The 23,682-nt window shown below is 57.1% G+C and overlaps 8 protein-coding genes across 8 annotated transcripts; 5 read left to right on the top strand and 3 right to left on the bottom strand.

The window, feature by feature from the left end:
* Positions 1–2,520: 2,520 nt before the first annotated feature.
* On the top strand, positions 2,521–4,314 carry aflT-4 (Efflux pump aflT; the record flags this gene model as incomplete). The annotated part of the gene is made up of 3 exons (XM_032035224.1): positions 2,521–3,154; positions 3,213–3,605; positions 3,653–4,314. The coding sequence occupies 3 exons, from the start codon at positions 2,521–2,523 to the stop codon at positions 4,312–4,314; spliced, it is 1,689 nt and encodes a 562-aa protein (XP_031885826.1).
* Positions 4,315–4,481: 167 nt separating this feature from the next.
* CGGC5_v002248 (uncharacterized protein) lies at positions 4,482–5,489 on the bottom strand (the record flags this gene model as incomplete). The annotated part of the gene is made up of 1 exon (XM_032035223.1): positions 4,482–5,489. One exon carries the CDS (start codon positions 5,487–5,489, stop codon positions 4,482–4,484), a length of 1,008 nt encoding a protein of 335 aa, XP_031885825.1.
* Positions 5,490–6,247: 758 nt separating this feature from the next.
* Positions 6,248–7,637, top strand: mpaH (Abhydrolase domain-containing protein mpaH; the record flags this gene model as incomplete). The annotated part of the gene is made up of 2 exons (XM_032035221.1): positions 6,248–6,445; positions 6,567–7,637. 2 exons carry the CDS (start codon positions 6,248–6,250, stop codon positions 7,635–7,637), a joined length of 1,269 nt encoding a protein of 422 aa, XP_031885646.1.
* A 66-nt stretch (positions 7,638–7,703) lies between these two features.
* On the bottom strand, positions 7,704–11,457 carry TRAPPC11 (Trafficking protein particle complex subunit 11; the record flags this gene model as incomplete). Its single annotated transcript, XM_032035220.1, has 3 exons — positions 7,704–9,547; positions 9,594–11,142; positions 11,191–11,457. 3 exons carry the CDS (start codon positions 11,455–11,457, stop codon positions 7,704–7,706), a joined length of 3,660 nt encoding a protein of 1,219 aa, XP_031885647.1.
* An 853-nt stretch (positions 11,458–12,310) lies between these two features.
* CGGC5_v002245 (uncharacterized protein) lies at positions 12,311–13,877 on the top strand (the record flags this gene model as incomplete). The annotated part of the gene is made up of 4 exons (XM_032035219.1): positions 12,311–12,383; positions 12,450–12,571; positions 12,621–12,783; positions 12,832–13,877. 4 exons carry the CDS (start codon positions 12,311–12,313, stop codon positions 13,875–13,877), a joined length of 1,404 nt encoding a protein of 467 aa, XP_031885654.1.
* Positions 13,878–14,461: 584 nt separating this feature from the next.
* On the top strand, positions 14,462–15,274 carry chol-2 (Phosphatidyl-N-methylethanolamine N-methyltransferase; the record flags this gene model as incomplete). The annotated part of the gene is made up of 4 exons (XM_032035218.1): positions 14,462–14,522; positions 14,600–14,639; positions 14,694–14,710; positions 14,760–15,274. 4 exons carry the CDS (start codon positions 14,462–14,464, stop codon positions 15,272–15,274), a joined length of 633 nt encoding a protein of 210 aa, XP_031885655.1.
* A 1,003-nt stretch (positions 15,275–16,277) lies between these two features.
* Positions 16,278–18,288, top strand: SMF1-0 (Manganese transporter SMF1; the record flags this gene model as incomplete). The annotated part of the gene is made up of 5 exons (XM_032035217.2): positions 16,278–16,286; positions 16,343–16,358; positions 16,406–16,822; positions 16,873–17,386; positions 17,436–18,288. The coding sequence occupies 5 exons, from the start codon at positions 16,278–16,280 to the stop codon at positions 18,286–18,288; spliced, it is 1,809 nt and encodes a 602-aa protein (XP_031885652.2).
* A 579-nt stretch (positions 18,289–18,867) lies between these two features.
* ADA2-0 (Adenosine deaminase 2) lies at positions 18,868–20,977 on the bottom strand (the record flags this gene model as incomplete). The annotated part of the gene is made up of 5 exons (XM_032035216.2): positions 18,868–19,105; positions 19,157–19,541; positions 19,591–19,961; positions 20,014–20,918; positions 20,969–20,977. The coding sequence occupies 5 exons, from the start codon at positions 20,975–20,977 to the stop codon at positions 18,868–18,870; spliced, it is 1,908 nt and encodes a 635-aa protein (XP_031885653.2).
* Positions 20,978–23,682: the final 2,705 nt, after the last annotated feature.

The raw sequence follows: 23,682 nt of genomic DNA, 5'->3' as shown, positions 1-23,682 counted from the left end.
GTGGGTTTAAACGGTGGACCGTTCGTTCGGTTGGGGGCTCTCGTCTGTCGGTTATCGCTTCGGCGTGGTCATTGAGGAGCTATCGGCGATGGGTGGATATGCAAATGGCATTGTCTGTCGTGGACTGGCAAAAGATGCCCATGCGAAGGGGACGTCGACGCAGCAACTTTACGGACAGAGGTTGGAAAGGTCGTTAGTTTAGCGCAGACGCAGACGCAGCAGACATACGAATAGACGCGGCCGACGATGCGGTGCGGGCGGACGTGCAGGGTTCCATGGTTTGGATGCGCCGAGATTAGATAGGGCGCCCATCCACGGCCATTTACAGCGAACCTTGGCGGGTGACGCTGAGGCTCTGTTGCAGGCGTCACCCTGCACTCTGCCTCGCTTGCCCTGCCACAGGTATCTTCTCACCCAAACAACCAGCGTCGATACTTTCAAACCTTGAAGAGCTGCCGTTCTGCCCCCTCCTCTGGGGATTTGTTTCAATCCACAGCGGCACTTAGACCGAAGCTCACTGGCTGACGGGAGGTGGTTCCCATAAACGGCGCCGAAACGCCGCGGGGATGGGCCTTAAAATACCTTACCTAGGTGCCCAGGTAGGCGGTGCCCCAAGACTCACGTCACGTTCTTTTACAGTAAGGCTCTCCATCTCCGAAATGCTTAAAGGCAACAAGCCCGTCCATCAGTCGATCCCAGGCCGTCGCGTTCCATCGGGGGCCGTTTCAAGTGGATGGTGAGGGAACCTTTTCCTGACTTCTAGCCTCTGGCTCGGACGCCAGACTCGCAGTCTAGCCTCTGCGGAACTTGTCAGAAGGTCAGGTGTGTTTCCCCAAGTTGATGGATGGCGGCGGGATCAACCTTGTCTTATGATCCTGCTTGCACACACATCATGGCCATGTGAATAAGCTTAAGATGCTGGCTGCCATGGGAGCAAGACAATCTTTGTCAGCCACGTCGCGTGTAAGTGCCGCTGTTGGAGAAACGTCCCGAGCATGGGAGGGCGTGACAAAAAGGTTGACGCGGACGTTGCGCAGGCCCTGCAGCCATCGTAGGCTGTTCTCCTGAGTTGTTTGGTGGTGGTGGTGTTCTCGCAGCCTCATCTCACCGATGAGGCATGCGGCCACAGATGCGTGAGCATAGAGTAGGAAGACGTAGACTGGGCGTCAGCAACGTGTCGATCCGCGTTATATGACGCGCACGTTTGTGACACGATGCAAATCCAAGGACGTGGAATGGGGATTCGAGTCCTCGGTCTACGGTGCAACACGTTCATCGCCGTCCGACGAGGGCCGGTCAAGCCACCATGACTAAACACGGACGTCTCAGTCGGATAGGTTTCAGCACCGCAAACATGAACGATGGCAGTACATCGGGCCACCGATGAGTCACGACGGGGTTCTGCACCAAAGAGATCTTTTGATGGGCAAGCCACAGCAGGTGCTTGCGGTGCCGCCGCTAGGACCCCAAAGTCCCTTTGGTGCTCCCCCAGCTGAAAAAAAGAAGGATTGGTCAATTTGGCGTCTTGACGTCGTAAATCCCAAAGTGGAATGACCAGGTGCGGTGCGAGGGCCGAAGGGCGATGGAAGCGACCAATCACCGGGGACGGCGCCGTGTCAGTCGGACATGTTTACACGCCGACCTCCGAGAGGGCCCGACCGACATCTAGGCTTTTCCGCCGCCATTGCTTGCTCCTTTCCCTGCGGTCTGACTTGCCTCGCTACCGGCCCACTACCACATGGCTGGAACTCCCGAAGACTCACTCGCTCTACTCCGTATGATGAATTCCCCCCCGCTGCAGCACTCGTAAATCTTCTTTCGTGTGATCCATGGGCCCCCGGACTACTCAGACATGCCCCGGCCCACGTTGTTGCAGCTGGAGCATCCCACTGGCACGTAAAAGAATATGATCGTAACTGCGGCGACGGCCATGTAGTCATCATCATCCATCTGGACAATCGGGCAGATTTTTCTTTTCCATCCGATACTGACCCCGACCCCTGCGTGGCCCTCAATTTTTGTCCGTACCCTCGTCCGCCCTTTGGCACTTTCCACCCACCCAAACGCAGACAAGCTCATGCTAATGGGCTAGTTGGCCCTTGGCTTCATGTACTCGTGCTTTGTGAGTCGGCAGCCTGGACCATCCCCCACCATCCCTGTGGCTTGCAAACACGTCCAGATCGAGATGGGGCCTGGTCATGGTCGGTGCTGGTCCGCGCTGCTACCCGATGGGATGTTGCACTTGGGAAATTTCACGATCTGAGATGCAATGTAGGGGACCGCCCGAGGTCGTTAAGTACGTCCGCTTCCCGCCGTCATTCTTTTTTGCTTTCGTCCGTTCTTGCTGTATCATCTTTCAGGGTTGATCTTTCCTTTTGCACGCCGAAAAGGTAGATCCCACCAAGGTCCTTTCAACCTTGTCTCGACTTATAAGTGATCCCCCCCCCTTTGACCTTCACACCCTTTCCTCAGAGACAGCTTCCTTCCCACCTTCTATCGCTACTGGGAAGCTTCGCCAACATGGATACGAAGCATCGCGACGACAAACTCGGCGAGACCACCTCTGCCGACCCCTCGATCCTCACCGAGAAGCCTGCCCATGACCTCAACGCTGCCGATACAAAGGCACCCTCAACCCACCAGTCCAGCGAGGATGAGGTCGAGTACCCACACGGCCTGAAGCTCATTCTCATCATCATCGCCCTCTGCCTCGCCGTCTTCCTCGTCGCCCTCGACCAGACCATCATCGCCCCAGCTCTCGGCGCCATCACCTCGGAATATGGCAGCGTCAAGGACATTGGCTGGTACGGCTCGGCTTACCTGCTGACCACCACCGCCCTCCAGCCAATGTACGGCACCGTCTATAAGCTGTTCAGCGTCAAGTACATCTACATCGCCGCCATCGCCGTGTTCGAGATTGGTTCCCTGGTCTGCGCCCTCGCACCGAATTCGACCGCCTTCATTATTGGGCGCGCCGTCGCCGGCATTGGCACGGCCGGCTTGTTCTCGGGTTCCATTGTCATCCTCAGCTACACGATGCCTCTGGAGAAGCGACCTCTTGCCTTTGGTTTGATTGGCGGCATGTGGGGTATTGCGTCGGTCGCTGGACCATTGCTTGGAGGCGTATTCACAGAGAAGGCGACTTGGCGGTGGTGTAAGTCTCATTTCCTGCCGATTGCTTTCTAGAGAGCGTGTACTGACCATCAACGCAGGCTTCTACATCAACCTCCCCATTGGCGGCATCGCCATGGTCTTCGTCTTCTTCTTGCTTCACTTGAGCCGCAAGAACAACCCCGAGGGAAAGACGCTCGTCCAGCGCCTCATGCAGCTCGACCTCATCGGCACGGCCATCTTTATCCCGGCGATCGTGTGCCTGCTCCTTGCTCTGCAGTGGGGAGGTGCCGAGTACCCCTGGAAGAGCGCCAAAATCATCGGCCTCTTTGTCGGATTCGGTCTCATGATCATCATCTTCATCGGAATCCAGCTGTGGCAGGGAGACAAGGGCACGCTTCCCCCCTACCTCTTCAAGAACCGCAACGTTGTCTGCGCCATGCTATTCGCCTGCTTCTTCGGCGCCGCCTTCTTCCCCCTCATCTACTACCTATGTAAGTTTTGTCCACGGCCTGTCCGCTTCAACAACTAACAAATGCAGCTCTCTACTTCCAGGCAATCCAGGGCGTTAGCGCCGTCCAGGCCGGCATCAAGATCCTGCCCCTCCTGCTGGCGACCGTCGTCGCCAGTATGGCCAGCGGCGCGCTCATCTCCGTCATCGGCTACTACAGCGCCATCATCCTGCCCTCGCTCGTGCTCTTCACCGTCGGCTCCGGTCTGATCACGACCTTCGATCTCGACACCCCCATGCGCGAGTGGTTCGGCTACCAGGTCCTCGCGGGCCTCGGCATCGGCGCAGGCTTCCAGATCGGCGTCCTCGTGGTCCAGACCGTGCTCCCTCTCGAAGAGGTCCCCGTCGCGACGGCCGTCGTCCAGTTCTTCCAGTCGTTTGGCGGCGCCATCATGATCGCCGTCGCCCAGAGTCTGTTCCAGACCGGTCTTGTCAACGGGGTCGCCACCCGCGTCCCCGACCTCGACCCGTCCATCTTCATCAACGCCGGCGCCGACCAAGTCCGCAGCATCTTGACTCAGATGGGGCGTCAGGACGCAATTGACGCGGTTTTGGAGTCGTACATGGTTGGTTTGAGACACACGTACTACGTCACCGTTGCATGTGCTGCGGCCGCTTTTGTTGCGTGCTTGGGTCTGCAGTGGAAGAGTGTCAAGAAGGAGGGCAAGGGGCCCGCGGTTGCTGCTGTTTAGATGGATAACATCACTGTACGATACTTGTTGTTTTTTAGAGGATACCCGGGCTAGACCTCACTCTACCTAGGCTAGAGATTGTAATAACGACTATGTTACACATAGAGTCGATTAATGATTTATGTATCCAAGAAAACCCTCTATCCAAACTTTGCTACTAATCAGTCTCATTGGGTATCATCAGGCGGCAAATCCCATCCTCTCTTCGTGCCCTTCCCCTTGCTTTCTGTCCTCGCCTCACCACCCACAAAGCTTAGCACCCACTCCCACACCCTCCTCGTCTTAACCAGCTGCGGATGCGCCCTCCCCTCCCCTTGGCTCTCCAGATCCTTGCGTCTGTAGTACCCGCCCTCGTCGCCCTCCCCCATCCTCCTCCGGTAGAGCACCGTGGTCCGCGTCAGTCCCTTCCGGAGACTCTGGCCGTAGACCTTGCCCCGGAACACATGCAGCGCGACATTCTGCATCAGCACCACGTCCTGCCTCCGCAGCTCCGACGGCAGCGTCGTCCCGGGCGCGCTCTTCGCCGCGGGGGCCAGCCAGAAGGTCACGCCGAAGCCGGCGCGGGTCTCGTCGCCGAGGAGGACCTCAACGAGGGCCAGCTCGGTGCCCCAGCGCGTGGTGATGGCGCGGGACGGCGAGACGGAGATGACCCCGGCGATGAAGTTGACGGTCACGGTCTGCGGGGCGAGGCGGAGCAGGGCGGGCGCCTCGGGGATGTCTTCCAGGTCGGAGAGGTGGTGGGATGTCGTCACCGGCGGGCGGATGCTTGTGGTGGTGTCGTCGAAGGAGTCCGCGGAGTCTGTGACTGTCGTCTCGAAGGACTGCGACTGTGACTGGGACTGAGATTGCGTGGGCAGCGGCAGCTGGGAGGAGGGGACGTCATGGTGCAGGGCCAGCGAGTGGTCGTAGAACTGCGACAGCAGCTCCTGGGAGGCGGAGACGGACTGCGACTCGGCGGCGGTGGCGTCTACGGAGAGACTGAAGAAGTGCGCTGGGGGCCGGAAGGCGGAGGGCAGGCCGTGGTGCTGGGAGTAGCCCGTCACGAGGGGCGCGCGTTGGAGGGCGAGGGAGCGCCAGGCCGGGCCGGGCGGGGTGGAGGTGGATGCCGGAGCGGGTGGGGAGGTGGCGGACCAGTCTGCCTCCGGGGCGCCGGCGAAGATGAGGATCCGGGGCATGCAGGGCCGGGGAGGGATGCCGTCTGCTTCCGGGGTTGAAATGTGGGTGTTTGCTGCTGGGGGGAATGTGTGTGGAGGTGCAGAATGAGTGGGGGGCATGCACTGCCATGGATCGCGGGGTAGATTATGAATCTGGGCGTTGACTGTAGCGGCAGCAGCGTTCAAGGGGCAGTCACACAGAGGTTCACATCAACCCCTTCGACCACCCGCCGTCTTACCCTGAAGAACAGATGAAAAAGGAGAGCGTGCCACGCCAGGCGCAGGATTGACAGCTAGGTTACGCCAGCCGTGCTCGGGAACTCGATTCATTCACACGCCCTCCCTTCCCTGTGTTCCTGTCCAACGGCGATACAGGCAGGCAAAAAGGAAAGAAGCGCGACGGTTGCCGGTTTCATTTGGTTTTACCGACGATAACTGCCGCCGCCGCGCTCCTGTCTCGGGGAGATGCAGAGTGGCTACTCTATTAGTGTTTTGAGCTGTCCCCGGGCTGTACAGTAGGCTGGGATGCCGGCGCAGGTACCTCGGCATCTTGCTCCACAGAACCCCCAGAATTCCCCAGACGTCCCAATGTTGCCGGGGCCCTCGGTCTAATGTCGCAACTTCAACTCCGAATCACCTCCAACGAACGCTACTTGGAGAACTTTTTGGTGTTTTCTCATCAATCTCAATCATCAGACGATTACTGCATCTCAGTGCCACGCTTCGGCCACGCGTAAAGGTTGAACTAGCCAGAGTTTTGGTGGCGCCCGGAAGCCACAATGTCACCCTCGTCCGTCTTCCACATCAAGGAACACGTCCTCGACGCCTCACACATTCGCGAATTCCCACGCGCCCTCGCAAACTCACAAGACGATGTGCTCAAGCTGGCCGTGAAGGAGTACATCCCCAAGGATAACCCGAACCCGCAGCCTGGGGATGTGACCATCATCGGCGCGCACGCCAATGGGTTTCCCAAGGTAGCTCTTATCCAAATCTCATTTCATCGTCTCAACATTCAAAAGCAGCCTACACAAATCTACACATCTCATGACTTCCTTGATTTAAATGAGATCAATCCACCGCTGACACCGCACCCAGGAACTCTATGAGGCTCTCTGGGAAGACCTCCACGCCGAGTCCAAAAAGTCAAACTTCCGCATCCGCTCAATCATCATCGCCGACGCCGCGTGGCAGGGCGCCTCCTCCGTCCTCAACGAGGGCAAGCTCGGCAACGACCCCGGCTGGTTCGACCACCCGCGCGACCTCGTGCACGTCGTCAACACCCTGCGGCCCCCGCGGCCCCTCGTCGGCGTCGGCCACTCCTTCGGCGGCAACGCCATCGTCAACGTCGCCCTCATCAACCCGCGCCTCTTCTCCGCCGTCGTGCTCCTCGACCCCGTCATCTCAAAGTGGTCCTCTAACGCAAAGGGCACCATCGGCGCGAGCCCGGCGGCTGCGTCCGCCTCGCGGCGCGACGTCTGGCCATCCCGGGACGAGGCGAAGAAGGCCTTCCTGCGGAGCCCCTTTTACAAGGCCTGGGACGAGCGAGTCTTTGAGAGCTGGGTCCGCCACGGGCTGCGGGACGTGCCGACGCAGCTGTACCCCGAGGGCCAGGGGGTGACGCTGGCCACGACGAAGCACCAGGAGGTGTTTACGTATTTTCGGCCCAGCTGGGACGCCTACGACGACAAGGGGCAGACGATCGTCAAGCCGGACCTGGTGCCCGACCTGGACCCTTCGCTGAACGAGCGGTACTACACCTTCCCCGTGTACCGCTCCGAGGGCGCGAGCACGCTTGCGAGGCTGCCTCACCTGCGGCCGGGGACGATGTACGTCTTCGGAGGGACGAGCGATTTGTCGACGCCCGAGCTGAGGGAGGAGAAGATGAGGCTGACGGGCACGGGGCCGGGCGGGAGCGGAGGCGTGGAGAGAGGGCGGGTGAGGGAGGTCACGCTGCCCGAGGCGGGACACCTGTTTCCCATGGAGATCCCGGGGACGAGTGCCAAGTTGACGGCGGAGTGGATCGTCAAGGGGCTGGGAGAGTGGAGGAGGGAACAGGACGAATATGAGAGGTGGGCAGCGCTGAGCGTAAAGGAGAAGACCACTCTCACGGATGAGTGGATGAAGAGGATTGGACGGCCCGAACGGCCTCCCAAGGCGAAGATGTAAATGGTCACGATAGATGAGCGGTTTTTTAGAGTTCTTTAGATGTAGAGTATGTATACAAGCGTGTGACTAGCTGTCTTTTTCTTCCTCCTCTTCCGGCGGGATCCATACCAGGAGGCCGTCCTTGTCGATCTTCATGCCCTCGGTGGGTATGATTCTGAGAACCTTTTGGAAGTACTTGTCCCTGACGACCAGGCTTGGCCGGATGAAGGCGCCTCTGACGAGCGGCAGGAGGCGGTATGTCGCCGATCGTCGCGACACGGGGAGAACGTGCATTGTGGTCTGCTTGGCGCCGGAGAAGGCGAACTCGTCGCTCGGCTCCATGCTCAGGCCAAACGTGAGGAAGTGGCTGGAGGCGTTCTCGATGGTGACGTTGAGGTTGACGAGTCCCGTTGCCGGGTTGGCGAGGGTGTACGAAGCCAGCACGCGCGGTTCGGTGCCGAGGACGATGTACCGCGGGACGAGCATCGTCGTGGTGTTGACGGTCGACGAAGTCGATGATGTGCGGCGCCATTTGAGAACAAACGCGAGGTCTAGCGAGGCCGGCCCCCGGTCGTCGAGGCTGTACTTATGAGTCACCAGATTGAACTGTGCCTCTTGCATTTGCTTTGGTGCTATGCGGAGACCATCTGCGGCTATCTCTGGGCGGGAAACTGTTGTGCAGCGGGCATTATTCTGGCAAGAGAGAACCTCCGCGTCCATGCTGATGATTTCGAGGTCTTCGGAGGCAAAAGATGCAAAGTGGCACATCAGGCACCACTTTTGGGCCAGGCCTCGGGGCTGGATTGCGGCGTCGTCAGTAATGTTTGGATCCTGAACGCCTTCGTGGTCGAAGAGGGAGGGCCAGGGGTCGGGGTGGAGGCGGGGAATGAGGTCGTAGTTTGCTTCAAAAGGGTTGACCACGTTCAGTTGGACAGGCAGGATTTGCATAACCAGTGTTGCCGGATCGGAAATGAGATGGTAAAAGACTCTGAGGGTCACGTCATACGACGTTGTCAGCTGTATGGGATCGAGCGAGACCTTGACACGAGTTGGTTGCGATATTCCCAGCGTGCCGAGCGGCAGACCCGTAAGTTTGGCTTCTTCTTGACCAGCTTCCGCCATGTGTTCGTCTTGGTCGGCGGCCTGGACTCGGAAGGCCGGGATCTGCTCGCCAAAAACATGGACCTCGAGCTTAGCAACAGCCTCCTCGTCTTCAGCGTTGAAGACGTCGAGGAGAAGCTCCATCGGCTCGTTTGCGTAGAACTGGTCCAATGGTTTCGCGAGCTTGATTTCCATTTTTGGTGGTCGGGGTTGTACTTGAATGATGTGCGCGCTCTGGCGTACAATTCTTCTCCTCGCGAGAGACGGGCTGAACCAAAAGTCCGCTGCGCCGAGATCTCGGAAATCGACAGTGTAGTCTAGGCGGAACGCGTCCGTTTCCAGGAGTAAAGTAACGGAATCAGCTCGAGCCTCACCGGGTTCTCGCAGTGGGATTGCCATTTCATAGACGTTGGTAGAGCCAGGCACGATGGTAAGATTGGCAGATCCGCTGAGAACTGATGCCCCCTCTTCGTCTTCTCCAGCGCGAGCGGTTTCTTTCAATGGAACATTCGACAAGGAAACGGCGCCCTTCGCTGTAGTCGCGTCGGACTCAGCTGCGTGGTCTAGAGTGATGGTTTTCAGGCTGCCCTCAAAGTCGACTCGCAGCCCTTTCAGAGTGATGGGCGCTGCATCTGAGAAGGCATCCGACTTGATTGCCAGTTGAGCTTGACAAGTCTCGCCGGCCTTGCCGTCCTCGCCCTTGAAGATGAACGACGCGGAGATGAAGGATGATATGTCGTCGTTGATTGTCACCGTGGGCTTTGACTCAATGGACAAACCCTCCAGCGATCTCGAAATGTCGTAATGCCACTTGGGGCGCCGCGTAAATCCTGCGACGAGTCAGATCGAGAAGGCCGACATAATTGAGCAACTTACTCTTGTTCATCAGCTCCCAGTCAATGGCAACCACGAGCTCTGCATTCCCAGTGTGCGCAGCGGCAGCCCGAAGCACCCAGCTGAGATCCTCTGCGATGTTCGTCCAGCCCTCTTCCCGGAACGACATGTCTTCCCATAGCGGTCTGAGTATTGTGACAATGTCTTTCCACGCCTTGAGGTTCACCATCTCCTTTGCACACTCCAGCGACAGCTCTGCCGATATCCGGTGCTGCCTCCTTGCCTGGAACTGAGACCTTGCCGCCATCAAAAGATCAATGATGAGCTGGGAGTGGTTTACACCCATCCCTTGGAGGGGAAACTCTTCATGGGGATCAGGACACATGTACGTGTCGTAAGTAAAGGCTTTGCTAGCAACTGCTGATGCTGGAGTGGTGTCTGGTGAGCGGCGATCCGATTCAGGGATCGAGCGAGCCAGGCGACGTCGAGCAGTGAGATGCTCTGCAGCAGTGCGGTACCAATATCCCGTATGATGCAGCATATCCCACGGTTGAAGCTTGTCCACCGCGGCGGCCTTTTCCGGTTGGAGATACAGGGTCTTTGTAGACGGCGCGAGACTGCGCACATCTACCCTTTCGATTAGGTTTGCCATGACAACAGCCCACCTCGACTCCCATGCCTCCCAGCCGTAGTTGTTTGTCCCGCGCCCTCGGCGATCTACAAAGTCGGCTATCCTATCACGGTGCATTTGCCATCGCCGCACAGCAGACGTGGTTTGTGCGCCCCAGAGCACACAGCGTATGCCGCGTATCGCAATGGTGTCAGCGAGCATGCGAGCTTCGTTCCAGCGTGGGCTCCAACTTGGAATGATATCCATCACGTCCTGGCTCAAGAGCTCCTCATAGGCTTGATCGTACGAGCGCAGGGCCGCATCCATCTCTTGGCGGAACTCTGCGAAAATGCCCGTCTTGAAATCATACCTCACGTTCCAGTCCTGGACTGAGAGTGTTTGCGAGGTGCTCGTAGGGGGCACCGTGGGCTGCGGCGCTATTCCACGACCGCGCTTCTTCCGCGCGTGACGGCCAAGGTCTCTGTAGTATTCTAGGGCTTGCAGAAACACTGCGGCTAGCATGGAATCCGCCGTGTGCTCAAGATCGATGGACAGGTCGCCTGGTGATAGATAGAAAAACGTCTTTGTATCCAATGCGACACCCTTCCGAATGTTGTCCAGCCGGTCTTGAACGAGGTCTACCATGGAAGAAGAGGCCGTGCCGTCGGACAGAAGCACGACGGCGAGGCGCGTCCTATAGCCTGACTTACCAAGGGCGGCCTTCAAGTTGTTGATGTCGGTCTTTAGTTGGTTATCGTGGAGTGTCGCAAGCGTCGGGTCAGAAGTGAGGGTGTAGAAAGAAACGTAGACACTGGGCACCATGTCCTCGTGCTTCTGCAACCATTCGGTGTTCATAAGTCCGTCTGGGTACAAAGGCGAGACCGGAGTCAGGGGCGAGAAGGGCGAGTGCAAGACGGGAACGCCCTCGGGTGCCTCGATACCCTCAGGAAGCCTCGCTCGGCGTGGAGGAAGGACGAAGGACTGCCCAGGGTTAGTCTAGAGGACACATTTGAACGGTGTAAGCCGTACCCGACCAGCGACGGTGACCCGAAGCTTGTACGGCTTCCCGCTGTCTCTGCCGTTCCATGGCTGGTTCCTCCCGTCCTGGCGCACAATGTAGTCCCTCAGTGATTCGGCATCTGGGGTCTCGAGGCTCGGCAGCTCAGATCGCAGCAAAATCGCCTGGTCGCGGAGCTCGGCGCTCAGTGGTAGTTCTTTGGCCGGGGCCGAGGTCAGGCCGGCGAGAACAATGTGTGGGATGTTATGGTCCAGGCTTCCAACCGGATATCCGTCCATTTTCCTGGTGGTCCTATGTCTTCATAGGAGGGGGCAGTCGAGATATGGATATCGAGGGGTACTTGGAGATCGTCGCGGAAGCTCTGGCGCGGGTCAGCAGTAGCTCTCGATGGTGCCTCGGTGCGGGATGTACAGTGACAGACTCAAGGGAGCATTGTCGCTGGGCCGAGATTTGGACGTTGGGAGTGGACGAACAAGACAAAGCAGCAGGTTGGGCGCAAAAGAAAGCTTCCCCGTTCAGTTGCGAATCGCGGCATGGGTCCTCTTCTGGTGGCACGGGAGGTAAAGTACTCTGTCACAGGTATCGCAGCTCCATTCCAGCGCCAGAGCCAGAATCAGCGATCCCGGCCCACCGTGCCCGGTGACTTCACAGCAGGCGGGACCCCTGGGAGAGCGCTGAGCCCAGGCGGGTGCCAACCGGGCCACACCACCTCGGGATCGGGAAAAATGGGTGCCGACAGCGAGGTCGCTGATTGGCCACTGCCCCAGATGCGGTCATGGTGTATGGGCCCAGAGTGCCCTGAAGGAATGGGAAACTGGTTCTCGCAGCGCAGACGGCCAGCCTTGCCGCCCGCGTGGTTCTCCTCCCGCCTCGTCACAGAGACTGCGCGCAGAAATTGAGGGCTACTCGTCCTACACCTCTCCCACACCACACCACCACGTTGTTCAAGCACGTAAATGCCTCCCTTTCGACCGTCCTCCGATCCGAATCGCATCCCGACCGCATTCTACTGAGTATTTTACTCTCATCACTCCAGAACCCTCTCCAAAGACGGGCCCTCTCGTCTTCGCTGCCGACCGACCTCCGTGATCGCTCTGGGCTCATCACCAGGTGCAGACGCACAACGGCGCAATGGCGACACAACAGATCCTCTTCGCCGAGACCGTGGCCGCTATGAAAAAGGCCCTCAAACGCAAAGCTTACGGTACGCGACCGAACACACTCTGACGCCCTTCACTGTCGACGTAACGTTCTGACGACTAGCCCCCAGAATCCGATTCTGACGACGAGATTGACCACTACGGGAACCGCGGCCACAAGCTTAAGAAGCGAGCCCTCTTCTCTCACCAAGGCCAGCTGGTGCCTCCCACTGGCCCCGAAGTCTACAGCGAGGTGCGTCGCGCCCCCCCTTGGGCGGGCGAAGCGGTGCTGACAACCACAGGTGATCGACTACGCTGGGCAGCAGCGGACAATAATCAGTCGCAATCCCCCGATTGTCGACGACGAGGGCTACGAGATTGACAGCGACGATGACGAGGAGCGCATTCAAGAAGCTGTCGCTTCCGCCACAGAACTCGACCCCTATGCCAATATTCGCATCGAACGTTAGTATGCTCTGTCGACACCGTAGAGACTCCACTGACCCTGCCCAGAGATTCTCGCCCCATTGACCGCGTCGACCGACCTCCCGACCCATCCCACCCTCTCGAAACCATTCACCGCCAAGACCCTGAACGAGATTACCGACCAGGGCTGCGAAGTCCGGCGCAAGGAGAACAGGTCGCTTTGGAAGGTCAAGCACCTCTACACAAGACTATGCGGCGACTTCACCTGGGTGCCGTGTGGCATGATGGTGGCGCCGGACGATGTGGAGCTCTACTCGTCCGAATACCTGGAGCGCGAGTATTTGCGCGGCATGAAAGTCCTTCCCGAAAAGTCAGAGGTCTCACCAGCGACACTGAACGGCGACGCGATCCCAGGACAAGCGCCGAACGGCACAAATGGGGAGCCCTCGGGCGACAAAGACAGCGGGGACGGGGACGTCACAATGACTGACGCCGCGTCAGACAAGCCGGAAGGCCGCAAACCACTGCCGGACAAATCCGCAAAGGATGGTGCCAAAGCGGAGGGCGACACATCGAAGCCTACCAACGGGGAATCATCAACCCCTACAAAAGAGGGAGAGGAGGCCACTGTCGACAAGAAGCAGAAGCAAAAGGCTACCGACGTAGAGATGCGACACGCGAGCGCAGCTCCTCCATCTCCCCACGGCACAGTTCAGGCCGGCCGCAACGGCACAACTGCGCCGTCAATATTGTCAGACCAGATGGAAGAAACCTTTGTTCACCCATTCTTCCGGCCGCCTCCCAACGTCCGTCCAGACCGAGATGTGGGTCTACCGGACCCCGAAGCCGAGGATATCCGCCGGTTGCTCGCGCTGTACGTGCAGAAGCAGGAGGAAATCTGCCGTGGAACGACAAAGCTTCACGAAGGCCTTCTCAAGGCCAATCGCCTGCGCAAAACGGTGCTGGCATGGTCCAAGGCGGAGGCGCACAGCGGGCCGAACAGGGACATGTCGGACGGCGAGGACTGGTACGACAAGGAGGAATGGGGCTTGACCGAAGACCTCAAGAAGGGCCAGGACGACGAAGAGGAAGACACGGGCACAGTGGCCAAGAAGACTAGGAATCGCAGGTGAATTGTGCCCAGGCATTGTTGTTGGCTTGCTCCGACGGGGTGGTTCTCTGTCGGATATTTTGAGGTTGCGGTTGATACCCATTGCGATTTAGCGACGGCGCCATGTCATATTAGACTCAACATTTGTTTCTTTGCTCGCCTTTGAAGACTTTGTATGTGTGTCCTCTACCGGCCTTTCGGTATTTCCGCCCAGGCCTCTTTTCTCCGCGAGCTCGGGTGCATTGCCTTGAGGGAAACAACTGGGGCCTAGCTGTTCTGCCTTGCCCCCGTTTACAGCGTCCGGTAAGTATCGGCTACGGCGGGGAGGGGAGGTTGGCCGTACCCCATGCCTCCAAGGCCCCCAAAACCCCAGCGAAGAAAAGCAGCCCCATGCACTTGTGCACTCACTACTGCGTAATGATGCGACGCTATGGCCAGGTGTCCCCGCCGACATAAATACTGGTGGAGCTGAGCTCTGTCACAAGCAAATGCGCACTCAGAACCTACAACTGTTCTCAACGGTTTTTCCCACGATTTTTGCTCAGCCAGAATTTGACCAGTTCAGCCATTTACCTCCAGGTTTTCCCCCGATTCAGATCCTAAACCATGGCGCCTGTCGACATTGAACCTAAGGCGGTGGTCGACTTTGACCAGAAGAGCTTGTTCAGTACGTCATGTCGTCTCAGTGGAGCTTGGGCCTCTGGAGCTCACATCTTCGTCGACTCTGCTGACCGCGCCGGATAGTCTCTGCTGCTGCTATTGCCTTCAATCCTCTGTTCTGGAAGTAAGTCGACTGTCCCTTGGTCTGCCGTAAAATTGTTGGCTGACAAGTGCATAGCATCGTCGCGAGACAAGGTTCGTTGCGCCGGCTCCGCCTCCGAGTGACCCCATCTAACCGAACCAGAGTACAACAACAAGCTCCTGACCAAGCTCTTTGGCGGACGCTCCCAGATTGCATGCTATGGTCTGGCAATCACGATCTTTTCGCTCGGAATCTTCCGTGATCTTCTCTACGAGCGGGCCTTGCGCTTCCAGCCCTCACACCCGTTGCTCGCGTCCGACGCAGTGACCTATGCCGGGTACGCCCTCGTCGCGTGCGGCAATGTGCTCGTTCTCTCCTCGACGTGGCAGCTGGGCATCACCGGCACGTTCCTCGGTGACTACTTTGGCATCCTGATGGACAGCATTGTGACTGGCTTCCCGTTCAACATCACCGACGCTCCCATGTACAACGGCTCCACCATGAGCTTCCTCGGCGCCGCCCTCATCTACGGCAAGCCCGCCGGCATCCTGTTGACCGTGTGGGTCTTCATCGTCTACAAGATTGCCCTGAGCTACGAAAACCCCTTCACGGCTGGCATCTACGCCAAGAGAGACCGCGAGCGTGCCGCCGGAAAGGAGACCAAGAAGATCAGGTGAATGCGTGAATAGAGGCCCGCAAAGCTTCAACAGCAACCCCCATAAATCTGCACCGTCGCTCTGGTTCGGGGCCGAACGTCAGGCCGGAGTGACATGGGTGTACGGAGACACGGAGACAGGGGCCCGCCCGGGGAAAACATAGACGAGATGGGTCCCGGTGAGCCCGGTCAGCCCGGTGAGCTGCTGACCGTCCCAATGTGCCGGCCGGAATCAAGTCAAGCCAAAAACGGCCCGCCAAGAACAAGAGATCAGCCTTCAACAGAGAGCGGCTGGTGAATAGCGTTCATAAAAGGACGAAGAACTTCGCTTCTAGTCAGGCCGAACCTAGAGGCCGATCCAGCAAATACAAAATTACTTGGCAAAAAAGAGGGCTGCGCGCCTTTCTTCACGCCACAAACCCGTACCACACTCTCTAGCCACTCTCATACTGAATCTTGCAAGCCATGCCGTAATTGCAGTTTTTTTGCCATGCTGATTGCCTCTAGCATGTGCCATCTGCGTTCGCTATTCCGAACCCGGCGGCCGGGTCTCAGGCATTTCCGGTCCAGAAGCCATGCCCTGGCCACTAGTGGGCGGCCGTCTTTCTCGAAGGCAACTCGCTCACGGTCTCGCCCGACTTCACTCTAGCCAAGAAGGACCCTTGAGATTGATTGTCTGAACATGGAGAGCCAGTCACACTCTCCATCATTCCATGGCCCTGTTTCGGGGCGTCCCACTGGGCCGGACACGCTTCAACCGCGGCTTGCCTATGACGAGGGATATGTCTCAAACGGAGGAGGCCGGTTTCTCGCAACGGCCGCATTCGGCATGCCCTACCGTTGTGAAGGAAGTCGAGTTGTTTGAGGTGATGCTTTCAGCCGGCGAGTCCTTGACCTGACAAAACTACTTGGCCTCCAGTCCTTCCGCCTGGATCGGCCGGCTTTTATCTCCCTTTCTTTTTTCCGTTTTGTCTCTTCCCTGACGTTGCCGAGGGGCATCTAACGCCGTACGCTCGCTGTCGCCCATGTTGACTGTGAGTCTTGCAGGATTAACACCTCGGGCCCTCTCGACGGAACTGATGTTCGACAGCTTCGAGAATCCGCACGTCTGATATCGTTGCTGCCCGGAATACGATGACGCCCGCCTGGCTAGAAGAGCCCCAGCATGGGAGCAACTCGCGCAGGAGCAGCGCGAACCCCTTCACAGCGGACTACACAATCGACCAGACCCTGCATGGGCTGTCACATACGGATCGTCGCCGCTCGAGTTCACACACTGACCGCTGCCGCTCGAGGCGGCTGACGATAGAGATTCCGCCAGATTTTGTCCGCCTCGATACCATTCCCGCAACACCGGGGCCGTCGGAGAGCACGTTCAAGCTCGACACGCCATTAGGGAAGGAGTCGAGGATAGACTTTGAGCCAGTGGCCCTCCTGTCGGGCCCCACGCTTCCTTTGCCAAGCCACTCCTACAATAAGAAGAGGCCGGGTTGGTTCAATCGAAGATGGAGTGACCTCGTCGTGTTTGGCAAGTTCGTTGGGCCAGGGTTCATGATTGCCGTCACATACAGTATGTTACTTGAAAGAATCACGGAACGCAGCCAAGCTTACAATCTGCAGTTGATCCCGGAAACTACGCGACCGACATCTCAGCCGGAGCATCCTACCACTTTGATCTCTTGTTCATCGTCCTCGTGAGCAACCTTATTGCCATCTTTCTCCAGAGTCTCGCCATCAAACTCGGCACCATCACCGGTCTTGACTTGGCCACCGCTAGCCGTGTGTTTCTCCCGAGATGGATGAACATCATTGTCTACGCCCTCGCGGAGATTGGCATCATCGCGACGGATATGGCGGTGGTCATCGGTACCGCCACCGCATTACATCTCCTCATCCCCAAGCTACCGCTCCTCGCCTGCGTTATCCTGACACTCCTAGACGTTGTGTTCATCGTGATATTTTACCGCCCAGACGGCTCCATGCGTGGTCTGCGGCTCTTTGAGATTGGCGTCTGTTTCTTGGTGCTAGGCGTCGTCGTCTGCTTCTGCATTCAGCTCTCGCTCATCCAAAACACCACCGTCGGACAGGTCTTCCGCGGCTACCTTCCTTCTGGCTCCATCATTCAGACTCAGGGGTGAGAACTATCACACATATTACGCTTTTCCCTTTGCTAACTCGGCCAGATTGTATCAATCCTGCGGCATCCTCGGTGCAACAGTCATGCCGCACAGCTTACACCTAGGCTCCGGCGTCGTCCAGTCCCGCCTCAAAGACTTTGACATGAAAGAAGGCAACCTCCAGGAACTCCCCCGCTCCGACACGATGACGACCGTCGACAGCGTCCAAAAGGTCTTCTACTTCCCCTCCATGGCCGCGATCAAGCACTGCATGAAGTTCTCCATCGCCGAAATCACCTTCTCGCTCTTCACGTTCGCCCTGTTCGTCAACTCGGCCATCCTCATCGTGGCCGGCGCCTCCCTCTACCAGGGCCAGACGAGCCTCGCCTCGGACATCTTCGGCATGCACGACCTCCTCGCGAACAGCATCTCCTCCGCCGCAGGCGTCATCTTCGCCTTCGCGCTGCTGCTCTCGGGCGTCTCGGCGGGCCTGGTGTGCACCATCGCCGGCCAGCTCGTCAGCGAGGGCGCGCTCAACTGGCGCATGAAGCCCTGGCTGCGGCGCCTCGTCACGCGCGTCATCAGCGTCACGCCCGCGGCCGTGATCTGCGCCCTGGCCGGGCAGCAGGGGCTGAGCAACGCGCTGAACGGCACGCAGGTGGTGCTCGGCACGGTGCTGCCCGTCATCACGGCGCCGCTGATATACTTTACGAGCTTCAACAAGTACATGACGGTCGTCCCCGGCGCGGCGAGCTACGGCAGCGACACCGGCGTCGTGCCGGCGCGGAGGTTCAGCACCGTGGGCGTGAAGATGGCGAACTCGTGGTACGTCAGCGTCGTTGCGGTTGTGATTTGGTTGGTGATTACGGTGATGGTCGTGTCGAACCTGGTCATGCTGGGGTTGAATACCCAGAATTAGGGGTAGTAGGTGTATGATTAACGATGTTATGACTCGGGTCTTGGATGTAGGATTACGGTACATAGTATTCTACGGGCGATGACTGGGTGATGGTTGTAGATAATTCCAATGAGCGAGCTGTTGTTATAATTCACGATAGGAGGACACTAGCTGTACCTGCAGGTGAAAATGGAATCCTGGTCAGATAAGTTTCGCCCTCCAGCAACGTTCATGCAGATAGAACGGAACCGAGACTTGTGCACATCACCCTTCGAGACATGAAAGGCCACGAGAGCTGAGTGAGCCTATTGATGTCTTCAACGTTCTGCCTCGACTGCGGCTTGTGTCAGAAGGGTAAGGTTCGTTCCTTCAAGAGTACGGAACTGCCTTTTCCAGTGGTACCTCATAGCCTCAACGCTTCTTACACTTCAACTAAGAGAGAAGTACCGCGCATGAATCACCAAGTACCAGTACCCTCGGCAAATGTAAACGCCCTCTTTTCTTTTTCATAAACATCGTCAAAAGTCGTCTCATCAAGTCCTAGGCTTCACCCTTGGTATCTCTAAATGTTGAAAGCAAAGAATCAGAGTAGAGCATGTCTCAAGCCGACGCGTTCAGCTTCTCTTCCTTGGGCTCAGCGGCATCGCTCCCGTGCGTCTTGATAATCCAGTCGAGGAACGCGTCCCACAGCTTCTTCCACTCCTCGGTCACCGCCGCGCGCTCGTGCTTGTCCATGCAAGAGTGCTCCAGGCTCCATTCGATGAGCTGCCTCCAGCCGTGCAGTGTCATGTCCGTCTTTCCTACCATGGCCTGGTAGAAGTCATGCGAGAGGCTCGATCTGTGGTGTTGTCAGCTGGGTGTCTTCTAAGCCCGTCGCGAGACTAAATACCTGAATATTGTTCCGTTGTCCGAGTTCAAAGTGCAATGCACATTGTTCGCGAGGAGGTTGTACATGGCGTGCCCCGAGATCCTCGGCGTCAGGCCAAGCTCCTCATTTGAGATCGGGCACACCTCGAGGCAGACCCCCCTCTTCTTCATGTGCTCCATAATGTAAGGATGTCTGGCCAGGGAGAACCCGTGGCCGATGCGCTTAGAGCCGAGCAAGAGCGCGTCCACGATGTTGCCGTCGGTGTCGTTGCCAATATCGAGCGTCTCTCCGCAGTGGAAGAGGAAGGGGATGTCGATGTCTCCGCAGTCCTTTTTGAACTCGAGGAACTCGGGGATAAAATCCTTGAGAGGCCGCCCCTTTGACTCTTCGCCAACCAAATCGAATCCTGCTTCGTCAGTGTCGAGTGCTTGTCGACATAAGAGTTGTAGACTTACCAGCCACCCACTCAGGCCACATCTTTTTGAATTTCAGACACTCTGCCAGCGCGGCTTTAACCAGCGTATTACTCAAAGACCGAGGCGTGCAGTAGATAATCTTCATGCCGCCAAAATACTTGTCATTGCCGGCCTGAAACTTGCGGTACTCGTCAATGATGAGCTTCATGATGCCCTCGTTGTCGATTTGCTCTGTGCCGTCGTCGGTCCACAGGTTGTTCGCCGCCATGAAATTTGGGCGAATCTCAGCATACTGAATTTTATCACGTACAAAGTCCTCGAGGAGGGCTTTGGTATATTTACGATAGGCCGTTTCGTAGTTGAACAGACCCTTCATCATTTGGGTGCGGGTATTGAACTTGTCCCATGCCCTGTTCACTCCTGTTAGCATCATCAACCCCACACAGATAGGGGTGTAATTACCCCTGAACCGTTTGAAGATAGCCATGCGCTTCTTCTTCATGGAAAACCACTTTACTCTCGAGCCACTTCTGGGCATCGCGGCCATGGAGCCTTGGGAATTCACTGAGGAACTGAGAATACTTGTACCACAGTCGGTTCTTGCTGTCCGGGCAGTCATATTCAGGGGAGAAAATATCGCCTAGTTTCTCTTTTGAGGGCGCGATGATGGAAAATTGAATTTTGCAGCGGTCGAGGGCGTCGTACTTCTTTGCACCATCATCTTCATCTTCAGCGGGCGGCGCCAAGGAAATATCGCTGCTTATGAACATGCGGTCCATGTCCTTGGCGTAGTTTAAGAGTACCGAGGGCTCTAGGCAAGCATTGAAATGAATATGGAGATGTGCTCCCTTTGGCATCGCGCATGCGACCTCGAACAGCTTGGTCTTTTTGATCTGGTCCAGGTTGGAAAGGAAGTGGTCGGCCGGGAATCGAGGGTGTTTCTGACCCCCCCACCCCAGCCTTGCGTCAGCCGCGTCATAAGTATCGCGCTGGTCGTCTGCCTTGAGCTTCTGGATGATGGCATTTGCGTCTCGCTCCTTGAGCGAGGCCTGGACGGTGGCTTTGAAGTCAAATGAGAGGGTGGCCTCGCGACGCTGGATCTCGTTTCTCTGGTGCAGGTACTCGTCGACGTCCATCTCGGCAGCGGCGGCGGAGGAGACGGCTCTCGTCCTCGGGCGGGGCTGATCGAGGACGGTGGTCCTGCGACCCTTCTGGCCGTGGCCGACGTGGCCGTTGCCGGTGCCGTCAATGACTCTATCATGGGCATCAATCATTTCCTGGGCCATTCTCATGTCTGCTTGATGACTGGGTAGGATGTCGGGTGTGAGTGCGGATTGGTGGCGACGGCGGTGGTTGGAGAGTTTCTTCTGTAAACGTTTAGAGCAGTGTCGTGTGAGTGTGGTGCTGTCCCTTCTACCCTGAGCATCTTTTTCGCCAGGCGCATCGTCCTTTTCAATGTTTGAGCATAGGCTCCCCATTAATTTTGATGAAGGTCGAAAATAAACTTGATGAAAGCTCTTTATGAGGTCTTTTGAGCGAGCGGTATCAGTGCGGCGGTAACGATCACCAAAGCGTTTTGTCGCAATGAATGAAGCCTTTAATTGTCTCTGTGTCGCACATGGGCTACGGTCGCAGGGCAATGCCTTCAATTATCTCTTTTGGCTGTCCCCTGTCTCGACCCTCATGGCAAGTACAGCAAGTGGAAAAAGAGTGAGTCGCTAGTCTTGATGGTCAAAGAAACGGCGCAATGGAGTGAGTAGGGCAAGGCAGTGAATGAGGTGGAGGGAGAAAGGTACAGTGAATTGGAAAAGTACCTAACGAAAGAGAAATGAGTACACGTTGGAGAGGTCTGCAGCTGGTCAGCCAAGCTAGAGCGCGCGCCTTAAAATTGGCAGTAACTGAAGCCAACATAAGCCAACTGATGGAACTTCTGAGGCAACCGCAGCCCGGTCCAATGACTAGGTCCGGTTGTCTCTTCGCAATGCAGGCTAGGTAGAACCGTCGGCAGGCTCGTCGTTTGTAGGCCGTTCGGGGCTGGAAAGAGCTGCGGTGGGACTGAAAGTGAGCAGGCTGGGGAGCCGGCAGAAGGAGGGGCTACTGCCTGGTACTAAGCGCCTATTACCCCATGTGGTCTAGCGTCGATTACATAAATTAGGCGCAGCCATTGGGCTGATAGGAAGGCTTTTCTCATTCGCTCTGTCTTTCCCATGTCACAAGTGTCACTTGCCGGTAGGTAGGGCAAAGAGAGGGAGGGATTTCAATCGCTGGCCAATGCCAGATCATTTCTTTCTTGGCATTTCTTTGCATCGCCAAAGCGGCACGTGACTATCTCATCTCACTTTCACCGGCAAACGCTTTTACGACTTGACGCTTTCGGCTTCATATCACAGCCGTTTGGATGCCGTTTGGAGATGTAATAGGCTTTTTGTTTCGTATATCAGCAAACAACAAACCGCAAGACCCAAACCGGCGTCGCCGCTTTGCCAGCTCTCTCCCTGCCGTATGAGTCTTCAAAGGTCTCGTGTCATCCACGGCCACACTCACTCGCTTCCCTGTCACTCATCGCCGCCATGCCATGACCACAACTCACAGGGCCCAGTCCGGAGACCAAGCCATCTGCCAGGGGCTTTCCACATGGCAGCCACAATGAGGCTCTGTACAAATACCCGGGGTACAGATGGTTCCCAGGAAACTGGAAACTCTTCCACGCACCCCTGCTAGGTCGTCTAGACCGATTCATCGGTTTTCAAGCGGCCTCATCGAACGCACTACCAGGCAGCAAGGCTCATGGCCGCGCTAGAAGCATGGTTATTGGGTGGTTCCATCTCGCTACAGTCACAGCCACCGGACGGTCTTGACATAAATCTATCAGAGAGGCCGCATCGTATTTGACACACGCGACCCCGCGACTTCTTGGTAGCTGACTGGAGTGAGAAAAACACCACTTGTATGCGCAGCCACAACACCAGGCTCATGATGGATTCCGCTAGCCAGTCTAGTTCATGAGGTCTGAGAGGGTTTTGCGTCATGCGGCCGCTTTCTGAGGAAGAAGTGAAAGAAGTGAGAATCAGTTATACGGAATCCTTCAGCAGGGCGCAGAGCAGTGTCTCGCACCGGACTTCCACACGGTTGATCATGGACGCATTCATCGCCATGATCATAATGAACGGCCGTTGAAGGGAAGGCGAGAATCACAATTCCCACCAAGGATCGCCTTTTCGCAATTGAGATATCTCGAGAAACCACCGGTAGGGCTTGACAGCCATCGCCTATCGATGAGCCACGAGCTACGAGGGAGCTTTTGTGGGGTTTCCATCAGTCCTGCCCGCTGACCAGAATCGTCCATTTTGCGCCGCAGAGATGCAGCTACACCAAAGCATCAGTCCATGAATGGTTTCTACTTTACGTTTCTTCACAATAGGATGTTGTCTGTGATCATCAATGGATGTTGCACCGATTGAGAAGGTCATCCCATGTGAGTGCAGTTGCTGATGCTAAGAGATGCATCGGGTGGAAGTGTGACGCAGGGGTCACCGCGACCTTCCTTATATCGAACATCAACAGCCGATTCCGCGCTCGGCGCTCGCGACCGCCGATACGACGGGGCGAAAATCCAACCATTTAATTCATGGACGATTCATCGCTGTGGCAGCAGACCCGGAATTCCCGGTGTGGATCCAGCAAAAGGAGGGCATCAATAACACGAATGACTAGGAAGTCCGGGATTTCCGCCGCAGCGTACGTCAACCGAGTGGAAACCAACTCCTTCTCATCACCATGATGTGCCGTCCTACAGACAAAATCCCTTCCAGAATGGAGTTCCATTCGGTCTGAACTTCGGCCTTTATTCGCCGCGGCGATCTTCAGCTCATCTATGCCCTGGTTCACGTCATGCTAGATTCCCGTCACCCCTGTGATCTCTATCTTCAGAATGGGACGAACAGCGGGCCGATGGCTACGAAACGGGACCGTTTTGGTGGGCAACGGAAGGCTTTGCATCAAGAAACATGTTAGTCAGCGGGGCCTTGGAAGGGAACAGACGCGGTCTCGACGTCCGCGACGGCCTTGAGCGTGGAAACAAGCAATATCTGCTGCCAGGGTTACACTCGACGGGCGCCTCCTTTCGTTATG

Source organism: Colletotrichum fructicola (assembly GCF_000319635.2).
Source record: "Colletotrichum fructicola Nara gc5 chromosome Unknown KSG_Nara_v1_contig01, whole genome shotgun sequence".
Taxonomy (NCBI): domain Eukaryota; kingdom Fungi; phylum Ascomycota; class Sordariomycetes; order Glomerellales; family Glomerellaceae; genus Colletotrichum; species Colletotrichum fructicola.
This window is presented reverse-complemented; position numbering and strand designations above follow the sequence as displayed.